This window comes from Oncorhynchus gorbuscha, unplaced genomic scaffold (assembly GCF_021184085.1).
Source record: "Oncorhynchus gorbuscha isolate QuinsamMale2020 ecotype Even-year unplaced genomic scaffold, OgorEven_v1.0 Un_scaffold_3648, whole genome shotgun sequence".
Lineage (NCBI taxonomy): Eukaryota > Metazoa > Chordata > Actinopteri > Salmoniformes > Salmonidae > Oncorhynchus > Oncorhynchus gorbuscha.
Window position 1 is genome coordinate 1 of NW_025747838.1, and position 19,705 is coordinate 19,705.

General features: G+C 42.3%; 2 protein-coding genes across 2 annotated transcripts; one reads left to right on the plus strand and one right to left on the minus strand.

Moving 5' to 3' along the window:
* Nucleotides 1-432: 432 nt before the first annotated feature.
* On the minus strand, nt 433-16,725 carry LOC124028029 (periphilin-1-like; the record flags this gene model as incomplete). Its single annotated transcript, XM_046340193.1, has 8 exons — nt 16,620-16,725; nt 15,991-16,057; nt 15,394-15,458; nt 11,134-11,352; nt 7,890-7,966; nt 2,646-2,777; nt 1,214-1,340; nt 433-465 (listed from the first exon to the last, which is right to left on the minus strand). Coding segments are annotated over exons 2-8 (654 nt in total), but the record flags the coding sequence as incomplete, so codon positions are not given.
* A 20-nt stretch (nt 16,726-16,745) lies between these two features.
* On the plus strand, nt 16,746-19,447 carry LOC124028030 (zinc finger CCHC-type and RNA-binding motif-containing protein 1-like). The gene is given in 9 exon segments (XM_046340195.1): nt 16,746-16,908; nt 17,060-17,173; nt 17,505-17,533; nt 17,794-17,905; nt 17,997-18,104; nt 18,223-18,276; nt 18,278-18,333; nt 18,563-18,635; nt 18,767-19,447. Coding segments are annotated over 8 exon segments (669 nt in total). The 5' UTR covers nt 16,746-16,908; nt 17,060-17,089; the 3' UTR covers nt 18,920-19,447.
* The last annotated feature ends 258 nt before the right edge of the window (nt 19,448-19,705 follow it).

Consider the following 19,705-nt stretch of genomic DNA (forward strand, 5'->3'; position numbering starts at 1 on the left):
AAACAGACCCAGCAGTATAAAGACCTTCACAGGAAACCTCTCCCTCAGGTTACCTCAGTTGAAAAGACCCAGCATTATAAATACTTTCACAGAAAACTTTTATTATGGGCGGAGCTGGACGTAGGGTGGGAACGTTGGTTCACTGTTAAACCTCATTCTATATCTCAATTCAACGTTGAGGTTCAACCTTTTGGGAGCTGGTGTTTGACCACGGAGCTAAAGAGCCATTTCTCCATACTTCGTCCTTGGTTAGATCGATAGTGTGTCATTACAAACACAGGACAGAAGTCTTCTGATGAAATAACAGTAATCCAGCATTGAGTCGGCAGACACATTTCTGTTCATGATATTAGCTACAATAATGGTTCATTCTCTACACTAAAACACTATAGTCTCTAGAACCCATCCTAGTTTCCTCTGTTCCTAACTTACCAGACATCCCACTCTGACAAAACTCCTCACACCCTGAGACCATGGAGAAGAGAACATGGACGTCACTAAGACTATAGTCACACAGGCTGCCAACCGGCTGGGAGCAGCTCCTGTCGACTAATGAGCTTACTATAGACGATCATTATGGCTGTTAGAACCAATACACGGATGAGGAGGAGCAGAATCAACATGCTCAGCGGAAGAGACAATCACACCTATGACTGATTCACACTATAGGGGCGACCCGAACTGGACGCTGCTGGCTCCAGAATGTCCTTTCCAGCTCGGTTCCGCGACTAATGTGGATGTGAAACCGAGCCGGCCCAGTTGGACCCCAGATTTGTGAATCAGGTAGCACCGTATGGAGTGTAAAGAGAGTTGTCGCCCATGCTCCACACTGCATGCTACTATGGAGTCGTGGACTCCGAAAACTGGGCCTGTAACACAGCACAGGGCACCACTGACCCGTGGGTACTTGTCCACGGGGCCTGTTTGGGGAACAGACACCCACCCCAGGGCTGCTCAGCCACAGGGGTACCAGAGAGCGCTTCAGGATAGTCCACAACTAAAAGCACGCATGACATCATCAGATTAAACTACAGAGGCTGAGGATTCTCCCTGGTTCCAATAATGTAGTAGGGTCAAAATGTCAATTCACAGGGCTATCATCTGTCTATTGGACAAGTTTAGCTGGAATCCCAGCTCTTCATAAGCTGCTGAACTAAATGCAACCCAAGAGGAACATGATTGGTAGGGAGTGAGTGGTGGGGGAGGTACTTACTTTTCTGCTGGGCGGGGTGGGGAGACCCTTGGCTCTGTCAGGAGAGTAACTCCTACTGACGGTGGAGCCGGACCGGCTGTGGGGGGAGGGGGGACGTCTGCTCTCAGGGGAGACAGGGCCTTTCCTTCTGTGGGTGTGAGAGACAAGGGGATTTAGATGCTCTTAGAGTGACATATAATCGGTACATTCAACTAAAGATGGTAAAGGGTCCAAATAACAGAAGACAAGATAGAAGATACAGAGAGAGATCAGCATCTTCACATATCTAGAGTCTGAGTGGTACCCATGCATCAAGTCTGACACCAACAGGCTCCAGAACAGCTTCTATCCCCAAGCCATGACTGATACATAGCTAACTCAATGTCTACAGACTGAGTTGACCCTTGAATTTTAATCTCTATACACACCCAGGGCCAACACACACCCAGGGCCCAACACACACTGACACACCAACACTCCCCCAGGGCCCTAGACACTGACAGGGCCCACCACACACTGACACACCAACACTCTCCCAGGGCCTTGAGACACTGACAGGGCCCTACACACACTGGACACACCAAATACTCTCCCAGGGCTGACACTGACAGGGCCCTACACACTGACAGGGCCCTACACACACTGACACCAACACTCTCCCAGGGCCGACACACTGACACACTCGCAGGGCCCTACACACACTAACACTCTCCCAGGGCCCGACACACTGACAGGGCCCTACACACTGACACACAACACTCTCCCAGGGCCCACGACACACTGACAGGGCCTACATGACACACTGACAGGGCCCTACACACTGACAGGGCCCTACACACTGACACACCAACACTCTCCCAGGGCCCGACACACTGACAGGGCCCTACACACTGACACACCCGCAGGGCCCTACACACTGACAGGGCCCTACACACACCAACACTCTCCCAGGGCCCGACACACTGACAGGGCCCTACACACTGACACACTCACAGGGCCCTACACACGGACAAACTCACAGGGCCCTACACACGGACAAACTCACAGGTCCCTACACAATGACACACTCCTACACATATCTACCATATCTACCTCCATCACTCCAGTATCCCTGCTCATTGTAAATATGCTACTGGAACTGACCCTGTATATAGTAACCTTACCACTATACATATCTACCTAGTTAGTAATGGATAGTAGTAGTACCAGACAGATACATACCCTCTGTCTAGTTAGTAATGGATAGTAGTAGTAGTACCAGATACATACCCTCTGTCTAGTTCGTAATGGATAGTAGTAGTAGTACCAGATACATACCCTCTGTCTAGTTAGTAATGGATAGTAGTAGTACCAGACAGATACATACCCTCTGTTTAGTTAGTAATGGATAGTAGTACCAGATACATACCCTCTGTCTAGTTCGTAATGGATAGTAGTAGTACCAGATACATACCCTCTGTCCAGGTTTAGGATGGCCTGCATCAGGGTGTCATCCCCCTCTGGGACCACAGCAGACAGGGAGCGGGGTGCAGGGTACATCCCCTGAGCCCTGACGCTGGGGGGAGGGGGTACTGCACGGCCACTGCTTCTGGGTGGAAAGACAATCACACATCAAGGACCACATCTCATCAGCAGACTGAACACCACAGCTTTAATACTGGAGGTACTTGGCCATTAAAGGACTAAGGTAAACGAAGAGGTTTAAAAACAGTACATCAGTGGAAGCAGTGGACTATATCTTAACCAAAGGTCACCATCAAATGCATACTGGTATATAAAAAGGTAGGAGGGGAATGTCTTGGAGTCTTGGTCACTAGCCTTTATCTGCTGTTCGTCAAAGCTTTCCATCTGCACTGTGGTCAGAGCAATTAGGCCTGACTTTAGAGGGACTGCTCAGCAAGACAGCTCATCAAAGACAGCTCAGCAAAACCGCTCAGCAAGACTGCTCAGCAAGACTGCTCAGCAAGACTGCTCAACAAGACTGCTCAACAAGACAGCTCCAACTGTCATTTGACGGCAGTCACTGAGCACTAAGTATCCGGAGTCCGACTCCACTCAGAGAAACCATTAACCTCCTCTGTTGATCTCCACCTTCTGCTACATCTGGGTTAAGAAGGGGGCCGTCCCTGGACACAAGACACTACTGTCAAGATGTTGAAGGGGTTTATTTAGATAACTCCTCCCCCTGGTCACGGTGGATCAGCACTGAGCCTGTCGTGCTGCCAGGACAGACACGGACAGGAGGGGTGACCCCGTGGTCTCAGGGTGAAGGTCAGAGACCGGTGAGACAGGCTCCTAGACAGGGAAGCACCGGGCCGAGGTAGATGGTGTAACAGATGAGGTACCGTAGAGAGGACATACCACCACAGCAACAGAACACCACCCTGGTCACAATCTGAGCACCAAACATGAAGAATCTTCACATTTCCTCTCATGTCTGATATTGTAAAATGAGGAAAAAGTACTGCTACAGATTAGGACTGAAAGTCCACAAGAACATCACATCATGAATCAATGCTTCTTCCGAAATGAATTGGGACAGAAACCTAACCAACTACATATTTATCTAAATATCTTCAGGCTAAATGGTATTTCTAAGCGGTTTTAATGACTCTGTTAAAACTCTACCGTTAGCTCTCTGTGCAAAGGTTAAGCCCTGGTAGTTTTATCTTCCTAAACACACATCTGTGTTAGCAGCAGTAAAACCAGGAACATTAATTTACCCTCCAGCCCTCTCTCTCCTCTCCTGTTGAGACTGTTGATCCTCTCTGGTTTGTTGCCCTCGCTGATGATGTGCCTCCTATACGACAGGCAGTAGAATGACCCAGCCAGGCAGGCCAAGGGGCAGGAGGGGGTATAAACAAATGAAAGGCACCTGGTCTCAGCGACCCCAGCCTGAACCTCATCTCCCCCGTCCTCCAACCAACCAACTAGCAGCTTGGAGTGACCGACCTCACAAAACTTTAATGACCCAGGGGATGCATGCCAAATGGCCCCCTATCCCCTACATACTGCACTGGGCTCTGGTTAAAGGGGTCACTACACAGGGGAATGGGTACTGTTTGGAACGCAGACAGGGTGTTGTTTGAAGGGTACCCTGACCTCGTCTGACCCCATCTGTGCTCAAAGGAAACGTCTTCTGCCGACGCCTGCTACTTTCCCCTCCCCCTCTTCTGATGGAACTGTGACCCCTGGCTGTTATATTAAATGAAAAGCCTAGGTGTTGAATTAGAGAGCCAAGCAGAACATAATATTGCTGCTGTGTTGATTAGCCTGCTGTATTCTATATATTGCTGCTGTGTTGATTAAGTAAGGCAGTTGCTCTCACTCCTGTGGTTACTGTATTCTATATATATATTGCTGCTGTGTTGAACTTGTTCTCACACCCAAACCTGTGGTTACTGTATTCTATATATATATTGCTGCTGTGTTGATTAAGTAAGGCTGTTTAACAAACTGGGCTATATATATATTGCTGCTGTGTTGATTAAGTAAGGCCGAAACCTGTGGTTACTGTACTATATATATATTGCTGCTGGTGAAATAAGGCAAAAAGCCTGTGGTTAGGTGTTGAATTAGAGACCCAAACCTGTGGTTGTGTATTCTATATATATGCATTAAGAAACATATTTTGTTATATTGCTGCTGTGTTGATAAGTAAGGCAGTTGTTCTCACGCCCAAACCTGTGGTTACTGTATTCTATATATATATTGCTGCTGTGTTGATTAAGTAGAGTTGTTTACGTGTTACTGTATTCTATATATATATTGCTGCGGTGTTGAGTAAGTAAGGCAGTTGCCCAAACCTGTGGTTACTGTATTCTATATATTGCTGCTGTGTTGATTAAGTAAGGCAGTTGCTCTCACACCCAAACCTGTGGTTACTGTATTCTATATATATATTGCTTGTTATTAAAGTAAGGCAGTTGCTCTCACACCCAAACCTGTGGTTTGATTTGTGTTGTGTTGATGTGTTGTTGATTAAGTAAGGCAGTTGCTCTCACACTCAAACCTGTGGTTACTGTATTCTATATATATTGCTGCTGTGTTGATTAAGTAACCCAAGGTGGTTACTGTAGTTGTTCTCAGTTGCACCCAAACCTGTGGTTACTGTATTCTATATATATATTGCTGCTGTGTTGATTAAGTAAGGCAGTTGCTCTCACGCCCAAACCTGTGGTTACTGTATTCTATATATATATTGCTGCTGTGTTGATTAAGTAAGGCAGTTGTTCTCACACCCAAACCTGTGGTTACTGTATTCTATATATATATTGCTGCTGTGTTGATTAAGTAAGGCAGTTGTTCTCACACCCAAACCTGTGGTTACTGTATTCTGCTGTGTTGATTATTGTTCTCACACCCAAACCTGTGTTACTGTATTCTATATATATATTGCTGCTGTGTTGATTAAGTAAGGCAGTTGTTCTCACACCCAAACCTGTGGTTACTGTATTCTATATATATATTGCTGCTGTGTTGATTAAGTAAGGCAGTTGTTCTCACACCCAAACCTGTGGTTACTGTATTCTATATATATTGCTGCTGTGTTGATTAAGTGGTTACTGTATTCTATATATATATATGTGCTGCTGTGTTGATTAAGTAGGCAGTTGATCTCAGGTTACTGTAGTATTGCTGCTGTTGTTAAGGCAGTTGCTCTCACCCAAACCTGTACTGTATTCTAAGCTGCTGTGTTGATTAAGTAAGGCAGTTGCTCTCACACCAAACCTGTGGTTACTGTATTCTATATATATATTGCTGCGGTGTTGAGTAAGTAAGGCAGTTGCTCTCACACCCAAACCTGTGGTTACTGTATTCTATATTTATATATATGTGTTGATTGTGTTGTGTTGATGTGTTGTTGATTAAGTAAGGCAGTTGCTCTCACACTCAAACCTGTGGTTACTGTATTCTATATATATTGCTGCGGTGTTGAGTAAGTAAGGCAGTTGCTCTCACACCCAAACCTGTGGTTACTGTATTCTATATTTATATATATGTGTTGATTGTGTTGTGTTGATATGTTGTTGATTAAGTAAGGCAGTTGCTCTCACACTCAAACCTGTGGTTACTGTATTCTATATTTATATATATGTGTTGATTGTGTTGTGTTGATGTGTTGTTGATTAAGTAAGGCAGTTGCTCTCACACCCAAACCTGTGGTTACTGTATTCTATATTTATATATATGTGTTGATTGTGTTGTGTTGATGTGTTGTTGATTAAGTAAGGCAGTTGCTCTCACACTCAAACCTGGTTACTGTATTCTATATATATTGAAGTCTTTAAATCCTGTAGAATGCCTGAACGGATCTCAAAATGACTACCTAAAATGTACATTAGCAGTGATCACTAAAAGGAGAACTCAATCTAATGACTTTAGTCCTGGTGATTATAGTTCAGGTCAAGAGTACAACTGTATGAGAAATACAGTTGGAACATCAGTCAACTTCAGGTTGAATCAGACCAAGTAATCTCTCAGTCTCTTCATGCATCCTCACCTTTACACCGTCACGACAGGTAAATACGCCAAGACAAATAACAACGGCGAGACCTAACTAACCGGATTACAGGGGGCCTCGGGGCGTGCGACTATCATAACCTCTCAACATTAACTTGATTTATGGCAGTAATTACTTTCTCTATTATTTCACCTGAGGAACTGAAGAAGGTGAGAAGAAAGAACCTTGAACACCTGGCCCTTAAAATAACAGACGAGTTCTGCTGCTGCAGGTTCATCTCCTGACCCCGGGACAGTCACAGAACCCTGCTCTGTCACACTCTGGCCATCACCTTACTACGGCGTAGTGTACGGACTGCCTTACACAGTTGTGACAAGACCTATGTCCTGTTATGACTCCTGTCATAGTGATGGTGCTGTCCGGAGGGTGACTCAGTAGACGCCATTGTTAACCCTGTATCTTCCTTCACCTCTATCATGTCAGGTTACACCAGACAGACAGACAGGGTTTTAAAGACTAGTATGTGACCTCGGGCTGCCACAAGGAATGGTACGCTCATCGCTGTGCAGACCAGGGTTCAAATACCACTTGAAATCTTTTCAGTTTTTGCTCGAGTCTGCCTGGAGTGTCAGATGGGCGGGGTTTTCTGATTTGGGACTATTTTATGGAGCCATTCAGCCAGGCAAAGCTGAATCAAGCCCATATAAAATATTTGAAAGTAATTCAAGTACCATTTGAACCCAGGTGTGGCGTGGTGTGAAAGCAGAGCGGCCGCAGTCGACCCTGAGGTGTTTGTGTGTTTCTCTCCCAGTCCCAGGAGAGAGCTATGTGAGCAGAGAGGTGGACGGGGCCCGATATGGGCCAGACCTGATGCGTATGTGATTATTCTCTGGTACTATATAAATATTTCACACAGAATGAGACACACAGATATGCAAATCATTAAAAACATGACATGGGCTTCAGTCAACAGGGCTGATTGGGGAGGCTGTGTCAAAAAGATGGGTTGTCATGGTAAACAAATGGTGCAACAATGCCATCTTCTGGTCACTTAGATAATGACAGTGCATCATTTTTTTCCTGTGGGGGGGGTTCAGGAGAGCTACTTGTAGTGAAACAGAACGGTGATCAGTTTGGTTTAACAAGGTTAGACTGCTTGAACATTCAACTCCAATTCTCCTGATGAAAGTTTCAAAATAAATATCCAGGAGTGTGTGAGAGAGTTGTGCCTACCTGAACTCCATCTGGCGTGTAGTATGGGGGTCCTCTCTAGGAGGTGGTCTAGAAGGGTAGGGGTACGGCTCCTCCGGCTAGAACACAGACAATTAATTTTATTGTTTCAGTACTGGACAACATATCTACAGGTGTCCCATCCTGAGAAACACTGTGATGCTACTGTTGATTAGACAGTACTGGACAACATATCTACAGGTGTCCCATCCTGAGAAACACTGTGATGCTGCTGTTGATTAGACTGTATCTACAGGTGTCCCATCCTGACAGTGCTGTTGACTGGACAGTACATATCTACAGGTGTCCCATCCTGAGAAACACTGTGATGCTGCTGTTGATTAGACAGTACCGGACAACATATCTACAGGTGTCCCATCCTGAGAAACACTGTGATACTGCTGTTGATTAGACAGTACTGGACAACATATCTACAGGTGTCCCATCCTGAGAAACACTGATACTGCTGTTGATTAGACAGTACTGGACAACATATCTACAGGTGTCCCATCCTGAGAAACACTGATGCTGCTGTTGATTAGACAGTACTGGACAACATATCTACAGGTGTCCCATCCTGAGAAACACTGATACTGCTGTTGATTAGACAGTACTGGACAACATATCTACAGGTGTCCCATCCTGAGAAACACTGTGATGCTGCTGTTGATTAGACAGTACTGGACAACATATCTACAGGTGTCCCATCCTGAGAAATTTGATTTGATTTCTTTCATCACATTCCCAGTGGGTCAGAAGTTTACATACACTCAATTAGTATTTGGTAGCATTGCATTTAAATGGTTTAACTTGGGTCAAACGTTTAGGGTAGCCTTCCACAAGCTTCCCACAATGAGTTGGGTCAATTTTGGCCAATTCCTCCTGACAGAGCTGGTGTAACTGAGTCGGGTTTGTAGGCCTCCTTTCTCGCACACACTTTTTCAGTTCTGCCCACAAATTTTCGATATGGTTGAGGTCAGGGCTTTGTGATGGCCACTCCAATACCTTGACTTTGTTGTCTTTAAGCCATTTTGCCACTACATTGGAAGTATGCTTGGGGTCCTTGTCCATTTGGAAGACCCATGTGCGACAAAGCTTTAAATTCCTGACTGATGTCTTGAGATGTTGCTTCAATATATCCAAATAATTTCCCTGCCTCATGATGCTATCTATTTTGTGAAGTGCACCAGTCCCTCCTGCAGCAAAGCACCTCCACAACATGATGCTGCCACCCCCGTTCTTCACGGTTGGGATGGTGTTCTTCAGCTTCCCCCTTTTTTCCTCCAAACATAACGATGGTCATTATGGTCAAACAGTTATAATTTTTGGTTCATCAGACCAGAGGACATTTCTCCAAAAACTATGATCTTTGTCCCCATGTGCAGTTCTAAACCGTAGTCTGGCTCTTTTAATGGTGGTTTTGGAGCAGTGGATTTTTCCTTGCTGAGCAGCCGCTCAGGTTATGTTGATATAGGACTCGTTTTACTGTGAATATAGATACTTCTGTACCCGTTTGTTGTTCTGGGATTAATTTGCAATTTTCACACCAAAGTACATTCATCTCTAGGAGACAGAACGCGTCTCCTCCCTGAGCGGTATGATGGCTGCGTGGTCCCATGGTGTTTATACTTGTGTACTATTGTTTGTACAGATGAACGTGGTACCTTCAGGCGTTTGGAAATTGCTCCCAAGGATGAACCAGACTTGTGGAGGTCTACAATTTTTTTACTGAGGTCTTGGCTGATTTCTTTTGATTTTCCCAAGATGTCAAGCAAAGAGGCACTGAGTTTGAAGGAAGGCCTTGAAATACATCCACAGGTTTACCTCCAATTGACTCAAATGATGTCAATTAGCCTATCAGAAGCTTCTAAAGCCATGACATCATTTTCTGGAATTGTCCAGTCAACTTAATGTATGTAAACTTCTGACCCACTGGAATTGTGACACAGTGAATTATCGGTCTGTAAACAATTCTTGGAAAATGTACTTGTGTCATTCAAAGTAGATGCCCTAACCGACTTGCCAAAACTATAGTTCGTTAACAAGAAATGTGTGGAGTGGTTGAAAAACGAGTTATAATGCCTCCAACCTAAGTGGATGTAAACTTCTGACTTCAACTTTATCTACAGGTGTCCTATCCTGAGAAACACACAATCATGCTGCTGTTGATTAGACAGTATTTTCTAAAATATTATATTCCAATCCTCTGTATTTGGTATGTTATTAGGATCCCCATTAACTGTTGCAAAAGCAGCAGCTACTCTTCCTGGGGCCCACAGCTACTCTTCCTGGGGCCCACAGCTACTCTTCCTGGGGCCCACAGCTACTCTTCCTGGGGCCCACAGCTACTCTTCCTGGGGCCCACAGCTACTCTTCCTGGGGCCCACAGCTACTCTTCCTGGGGCCCACAGCTACTCTTCCTGGGGCCCACAGCTACTCTTCCTGGGGCCCACAGCTACTCTTCCTGGGGCCCACAGCTACTCTTCCTGGGGCCCACAGCTACTCTTCCTGGGGCCCACAGCTTCCTGGGGCCCACAGCTCTTCCTGGGGCCCACAGCTACTCTTCCTGGCGTCCACAGCTACTCTTCCTGGGGCCCACAGCTACTCTTCCTGGGGCCCATGCACCAATGAAAGTGATTGAGAGCATCTTCTACTCAACATGTAATTCTTTATCTGAACACCAAGTGGCATCAGAGGTTGAAATAAACTCCTCATACAGTTGGCTGTGTATATAATGGATTTCTAGCTGTACTATAATCATATACCCTATAACTTCAGCATTGACTGTACTATGAGCTAAATTCAGTACTTAAATCAAATGCATTTATACAGCCGTTTTTACATCAGCAGATATCACAAAGTGCTTCTCCAGAAACCCTGCCTAAAACCCCAAAGAGCAAGCAATGTAGATGTAGAAGCACTTCCATTGTGGTGTTCACATTTTACCGTTGGAGAAATATTTCTGGCAGTTTCTCAAATCATACTAATGCAATCGATCGATACGCAGGTTTTTCTACACCTGAATCGCTTGCTGTTTGGGGTTTTAGGCTGGGTTTCTGTACAGCACTTTGAGATATCAGCTGATGTAAGAAGGACTTTATAAATACATTTGATAAGAAAACTCATTCTTTTGTGCTTGTGAACCCAGCATGTACAGTAGATCGATGGTCAAATATTATGCTTCCTTGGCATGAAGCTTAAATTGTGCGTGTACAATAATGGTTTATTCATTGTCTGAGCCACTTACTCTCCGGGAAGGTGGGATACCTCTGCGCTCATTAGGAAAATGAAGGCTGTCGCCATGGTAGCCTCTTTGATCCTCGCCATGGTAACCTCGAGGGCCTCCATTTGGATAAAAGCGAGGCCCGTCATACTCAAACCCTCGATTGTACTCCTCGTCTGGCCTTCCGAAACCAGCCGGCCTCCTCTCTACAGGCCCTGCTACAGCTGATCTGGGATATGGGGCCTACAATGAATTACATTTCGATGTGAAAGAAGAGAAAGAGAAACAAGATTAGGGTTATGTCTTCTAGAAAGCTATTTGTTATGTCCTCTAGAAAGCTATTTACTATTTTTATTTCTAGATGAAAAGGTTTATTTTAGAAAAAATGATGTATTGTAATTCTCAGTGAATCATAGAATTTATGTAATTTTCAGGATGGAAAGAAGACACAGTTGTTCTGTGGAGCTCAGGAACGCTCAACTCTTTCCTCTTATATCAAGAGGTTGACCGATTAATTAGGGACGATTTCAAGTTGTCATAACAATTGGTAATCTGCCTTTTTGGATGCCGATTATGGCCGATTATAATGTAATCCATGAGTAAACTGCGTGACAGGCTGACCACCTGTTACACGAGTGCAGCGTCAAAAGGACCTTGTGGCTGCAATGAGCCAAGGTAAGTTGCTAGCTAGCATTAAACTTATCTTATAAAAAACAATCAATCTTTACATAATCACTAGTTAACTACAGATGGTTGATGATATTACTGGTTAACCAGCATGTCATGCGATGCATATAAATAATCACTAGTTAACTACAGATGGGTGATGATATTACCAGGTTAACCAGCATGTCATGCGATGCATATAAATAATCACTAGTTAACTACAGATGGGTGATGATATTACCAGGTTAACCAGCATGTCATGCGATGCATATAAATAATCACTAGTTAACTACAGATGGTTGATGATATTACTGGTTAACCAGCATGTCATGCGATGCATATAAATAATCACTAGTTAACTACAGATGGTTGATGATATTACTGGTTAACCAGCATGTCATGCGATGCATATAAATAATCACTAGTTAACTACAGATGGGTGATGATATTACCAGGTTAACCAGCATGTCATGCGATGCATATAAATAATCACTAGTTAACTACAGATGGTTGATGATATTACTGGTTAACCAGCATGTCATGCGATGCATATAAATAATCACTAGTTAACTACAGATGGGTGATGATATTACTGGTTAACCAGCATGTCATGCAATGCATATAAATAATCACTAGTTAACTACAGATGGGTGATGATATTACCAGGTTAACCAGCATGTCATGCGATGCATATAAATAATCACTAGTTAACTACAGATGGGTGATGATATTACTGGTTAACCAGCATGTCATGCGATGCATATAAATAATCACTAGTTAACTACAGATGGGTGATGATATTACCAGGTTAACCAGCATGTCATGCGATGCATATAAATAATCACTAGTTAACTACAGATGGGTGATGATATTACTGGTTAACCAGCATGTCATGCGATGCATATAAATAATCACTAGTTAACTACAGATGGATGATGATATTACTGGTTAACCAGCATGTCATGCGATGCATATAAATAATCACTAGTTAACTACAGATGGATGATGATATTACTGGTTAACCAGCATGTCATGCGATGCATATAAATAATCACTAGTTAACTACAGATGGGTGATGATATTACCAGGTTAACCAGCATGTCATGCGATGCATATAAATAATGTGGTGCCTGTTAATGTTATCATATGAATAATCACTAGTTAACTACAGATGGGTGATGATTTAACAAAACCAGCATGTCATGCGAATATAAATAATCACTATTAACTACAATGTCCCTAACCATAAACATCAATGCCATTCTAAACTCAATCACAGAAGTATATATTTAGTTTAAATAAATGTATGTTAACAGCATGTCAATATTAACTACAAATGGTGTCATGATTTACAGGTTAACCAGCATGTCAATGCATATAAATAATCACTAGTTAACTACAGATGGGTGATGATATTACCAGGTTAACCAGCATGTCAACTGTGCATTCTTCACTAAACTAAAACTAATTAAATTAGCCAGAATGTTATGCGATGCATATAAATAATCACATTAACATTGATGGGTGATGCAATTACCAGGTTAACAGCAATGTTATAAATAATGGGTGCCTGTTAATTTATCAGTGAATCAGGTCTTCCAAATTTGCCAAACGGGGGATGATTTAACAAAAGCACATTCACGAAAAAAACATTCGTTGAACAAATTCCCTAAATAAACATCAATGCCTTTCTTAAACTCAATACACAGAAGTATATATTTTTTAAACCTGCATATTTAGTTATAATAAATGTATTATAGGAAATATTAACTAGGAAATTTGATATTCTCTTGTTTTCAGTGTAAGCAGAGTCAGGGTTTATGCAGCAGTTTGGGCCGCCTGGCTCGTAACTGTGCTTCTTCCTAACAAAAACTAATTAAATTAGCCTGATTTTACATTTGATAGAACATTGAAGGTTGTGCAATGTAACAGCAATGTTTAGACTTAGGGATGCCACCAGTGGGTTTATTAAATGGACTAAATGGTTCCGATATTTCACGGAAAGAATAAACGTTTTGTTTTCTAAATGATCGTTTCTGGATTGGATCATATTATTGACCTAAGGCTCGTATTCTGTGTGTTTATTATAATTAAGTCTATGATTTGATATTTGATAGAACAGTCTGACTGAGCGGAGGTAGGCAGCAGATGGCTCGTATTCTGTGTTTATTATAATTAAGTCTATGATTTGATATTTGATAGAACAGTCTGACTGAGCGGAGGTAGGCAGCAGCTGGCTCATATTCTGTGTGTTTATTATAATTAAGTCTATGATTTGATATTTGATAGAACAGTCTGACTGAGCGGAGGTAGGCAGCAGCTGGCTCGTATTCTGTGTGTTTATTATAATTAAGTCTATGATTTGATATAACAGTCTGACTGAGAGGAGGTAGGCAGCAGATGGCTCATATTCTGTGTTTTATTATAATTAAGTCTATGATTTGATATTTGATAGAACAGTCTGACTGAGCGGAGGTACGCAGCAGCTGGCTCGTATTCTGTGTGTTTATTATAATTAAGTCTATGATTTGATATAACAGTCTGACTGAGAGGAGGTAGGCAGCAGCTGGCTCGTAAGCATTCATTCAAACAACACTTTCCTGCATTTGCGAGCAGCTGTTAACAATGCTTAAAGTGCAGCGCTGTTTATGACTTCAAGCCTATCAACTCTCGAGATTAGGCTGGTAATACTAAAGTGCCTATAAGAACATCCAATAGTCAAAGGTATATGAAATACAAATGGTATAGAGAAAAGTAGTCATCATTCCTATAATAACTACAACCTAAAACTTCTTAACTGGGAATATTGAACCAACAGCTTTCATATGTTCTCATGTTCTGAGCAAGGAACTCAAACGTTAGCTTTTTTACATGGCACATATTGCAACTTTCTTCTCCAACACTTTGTTTTTGCATTATTTAAACCAAATCGAACATGTTTCATTAGAGACTAAATAGATTTGATGCGTTATATTAAGCTCAAACAAAAGGGTTCATTGTTCATTCAGTACTGTTGCAATTGTCAATATTACAAATACATATAAAAATCGGCCGATTAATCGGTGTCAGCTTTTTTTTTGTGGGTCCACCAATAAATCGGCATCGGCCTTGAAAAAATGATAATGGTTGACCTCTAATATCAAGGCGGAGTTGAGTATTGATAACTAAGTCGCATGATTTGCTAGCAACGACATTGAGTCCCCATCAGTTGATACTTGAACAAATGTTCATTCTGAAAACGCTGGACAACTGCAGGTGCTGAAGTGCATACGGTTAATAACAGCTTTTATGTAATACAACCACCGACTTCTTCCTCATTTGCGCCAATTGAATCTCAGCTGATTAGTACGTCAAGGCCACTAGAACTAGAATTTCAGCACCTCACAGAAGGAACGGTAAGTGTTTTCAGAAATATTCACAAGTATCGAATGACGGCGAGACCATGTTGTTGCTAGCAGATCATGCGACCAGTTATCAATTCTCACCTCCGCCTCTATACAAGAGAACGGAGTTGAGCGTTCCTCAGCTAAGTTCTGTTAAGTATTATAATGGAAAGTAAATTAGTACAATTCTAAATATATAAACCAAACAACATTTTCCACAGGCAGAAACTCTCACCGGTCTGTCTGGTAGGAAGCGTTCATCGTAGACATCCCTCATGTTTCTGTCTCTCCTGTAGGCCACTGTAAAGTAGACAGCAGGGGAGGTTTAGGGTGGGTATCATTTGTGGAACGTTCCAACAGGAATCTGTTCCAAAAACGTTGTAAAGTACAAGGATGCCAACAAACAACGTATACAAAGTATCATGATCAATTCACCTGGCTAACTAGCTGCCGAAAAAGCATCAACTCACCACGTAGCTTATTCTTAATGTTTGTCCATAGGCTACCAGAGTGAGGACAGACATTTTTCAGAACAAACGTGGTGAGTGAAAAACGTAATGAAATAGCCCGCCCCCTACCCGGCATCTTATTCTGCCACTATACAACTTTGTATGCGTTGTTTGTTGGCAACCTTGTTATTTACTATGTTTTTGGAACAGATTCCTGTTGGAACGTTCCACAAATTATACCCACCCAGAGTTTTACACAGTTAATGACAATCAAAGTTGTGGTAGGTGTTCATGAATATGCCTACATGTGGACCTGGTGGAATTGTTTAGTATGCAGAACTGGAAACCTTTTTTGGGAGGAAAGCAAGATATTTTCCACTTACTTGTTTTGTCTGGACAAGTCTATGTGGTAGTATTGGGAGTTGGTAATGCCAATAGAAACAGTCAATACTAACTGGGGAAAAGAGAAGATGTTACGTATTAGTTTGACAATACTGCATGGTGTGCACATTAGCTATTAACAATGTAGGTTAGGAAATCCCAAGCATAGAGATATGTCAAATCAGTATGTGTGATAGTAAGGAATCTACTGTAGCTAATAGCTAGCTCTGATTCAGAAGTACTGGCAGGATGTTAGCGCGCGTTCCTCTGAGGCTCCAGCCATAATCTTTGGTTCAGCGTTAGAAAACCGCACTAATTCCTAGCTAACTACTACTACTCCTCCTCCTCCTCTTCTTTCAAGCAAACCTTCAACCACTGAGATTAGTGATATGAAGACACCTATTTCTACTGGCTTGCTAATTAGCTACCTATTTAGCACATAACGTTCTAGTATATATTTCGCAGGTTGTGTAGATTTAACTGCTAGCTACGTTTGCTTACGTTAGCTAGCTACATGCTCAAGCTAGTCCACAGTCCATGCTGAGTTAATTCGCTCAAAACGAAATCGGTATTTAGAACAAATACACATTTACTAACACAAACATTTAGACACGCTATAAACAATACGCACGTTGGAGAAAATAAAGTCGTCTTCACAAAAGATATGAAAACAAGCTCATCATAGCCTACTTTTCACCTTCTTCCGGTTGGCGCATGGACACACTGAATTTGGATTGGACAAAAAGTCTGTCACGTGAAACGTCATATTCCTGTGACGACGATCAGTTCTCGTTTGTTTTTGGCAGTGAGATAGCAAACACATATTACTGAGATTGAATAACTAATAGAAAGCAACATATTTTCCAATGTTTTTGCCCACACTACTCAATAACTATAAGTCACCAATGTTGTCTCTTTAGGTAAGTGATTTATTCGATTCCTTGAATGTGTATTTCCAGGTAATATACATCGGATTCGATCTAGCATCACGGCTAGCTTGCAAATCGCTCAATGAAATAGATAACTAACTAGCTTCAATCTGAATATTCATCACCATTAATCTGTTTTCAGTGACTGTCTCACTCTGATGGTGAAGTCAAGATGAGTGGTGGTTTGGCTCCCAGTAGAAGCACAGTCTATGTGTCCAACCTGCCCTTCTCTCTAACCAACAGTGATCTACACAAGGTAAAACCATTTTTTTGTACCTTTATTTAACTAGTCTGTTAAGAACAAATTCTTATTTTCAATGACAGCCTAGGAACAGTGGGTTAACTAATGCTAGGGGGCAGAACGACAGATTTTTACCTTGTCAGCTCGGGGATTCGAGCTTGCAACCTTTCGGTTACAGGTCCAACACTCTAACCACAAGGCTACCTGCTGTAATATCTTCATATATAGAGTAATGGAATAGAACTACTTAACCCCTCCCTACCACTATTTCACAAGTTCGTGATCCTGCTGTTTATGCCATTTGGAAAAATGACCTCAAATAATGTCTTGGATCTTGTCATTTCAGCTTTTCACCAAATATGGAAAAGTTGTGAAGTAAGTTACTGGTATCAAAATAATGAGCTATACAAAGCTCAAATACAAACCAAAAAATGGTCACATGCTTCGTAAACTAACAGTGAACTTCCCAGTTACGGGTCTGTTTCCAATAATGCAGAGTTAAAGATAAAGATTTTTTTTTAAATAGTGACACGATTAATAAATACACAGTGAATAACTAAAAATCTATAGCAAAATCTACAGCTATGTTGGTGTTGTGGTGATCAGAGAAGATAATGATGGTCTCATGCTTTCAGGGTGACAATAGTCAAAGATAAAGAAACACGCAAAAGTAAAGGTGTGGCTTTTGTGCTCTTCCTGGACAAAGAGTCTGCACAGAGCTGCTTTAGATCACTCAACAATAAACAGGTGGGCATTTTTCCTCTCCCTGTTTTCATAAAAAGTTACATATCTGATGTGTTGTTTTTGTGTTAAAGTCCCCATCTTTTTCGCCCCGCAGTTGTTTGGAAGAACAGTGAAAGCGAGCATTGCAATCGACAACGGGCGAGCAACTGAATTTATCAGGAGGCGAAACTACACAGACAAGTCCAAATGTTATGAATGTGGGGTGAGTTGATACTCTCTACCCAGATAAGCCATCTCCATTTCCCCCCTTCATCCATCCGGAATGTGTAGCCGGATGTTCGTGCTATTTATACAATATTTCTGTCCTTTTCACGTCATAGGATACAGGGCACTTAAGCTATGCATGCCCCAAAAACTTACTTGGTGAACGAGAACCCCCCGAAGAAGAAAGAAAAGAAGAAGAAGAAAAAGGTTGAAGAGCCTGATGAAGTGTAAGTATCTTATCAGGACATTGATGCCCCTCTCCCGTGTTTGCAAACGGCTATGATCGTGTTCAACAGCAGTGTGTCCTTGATATTAACAGTAACTGTTCTATTTCAGATTAACTTTAGTTCAGAGATTCTTTGTTTGATTGCGGTGTCATATTTGTCATTGTTTGTGAAGTCCTCTGTGTGTGTTTTGTTTCTATGACTTTTCTACTTTTTCCTCTGTCGTTTACAGAGAAGAGGAGGAAAGTGAGGAAGAGGGAGAGGACCCTGCTCTTGACAGCTTAAGTCAAGCCATAGCATTCCAGGTAAGTGCACAAATGTACTTCAAGGGGGAAGTTAGTAGGCGATTGTATTACTTGAAACCCTCTATTTACTTGGTATTTGTCCATATCTGATCCCTCTTTTAAAATCACACATGGGATCATGTGTTCCACAGCAAGCACGACTTGAGGAGGAGCAGCATAGGCGACAGCAGACGGCCTTTGTGGCTGAGGAGGCCGGTCAGGAGGCTTCCACATCAGACGACTCCAAGAAACCCAGGATCAAAAAGAGTGTCTACTTCAGTGACGAGGAAGAACTGAGCGACTGAGGGGATTTCACAGATATAATTCAGACTCTTGAGTAGCAAATATTTGAAAATGAACGGGGGACATTCTGTTTGTCAAGATCTGCAAGGGCATCATCCACCCGAGAAGAGATGTGTTTGATGAAAAGGGTTACAGTGTACCATTGTTTAGTTGAAGTCCACAACTGTTTCTGTATCAGTATTTGTTCTGATCCATAGTGTCCTTTTTATAATGAGGACTCAGCCACTGTTCTTCGCAGGCATTGGGACAATGTGATTGGAGATTAACTGTGTTTCTGCGGTTTTCTTTTCATCAGCTGTGTAAATACACCATAGTTGTTTTACTGTCTTTTTTCACCCTTCCTATGTATGTCAATATTAGGGGAAATAGAACTATTCGGTTTCAAGATAGCCTTCCCCATCTTATGCTCAATTTATTTGAAAAGGGTATTGAAACATCTGAAAGTGTAGAACACCACCGATGGCATGTGGTCTTTCACAATAATGCACCACACTTTTGCTGATAAATAGGAATAAAGAACATTCAAGTCATGAACATTCCTTCCTGTATTTCAGTATTGATCACAACTCCCCATCCACCAGCTGCTAACCAGAGGCAAGGTGTAGTAAGGTGTGTGTACTGTAGTGTTGCCCTAACGTGTCCACCGGGCTTCTCACCATATTCCATGTACTCGAGCAAGGCAACATTCCTTCCTGTATTTCAATATTAATCTTCCATTCTGTGGGGGCTACTCTTCCCCTCTACAGTAAGGTGGATGTTGTCCTGATGAGTGCAGTGTGCACCTCTCA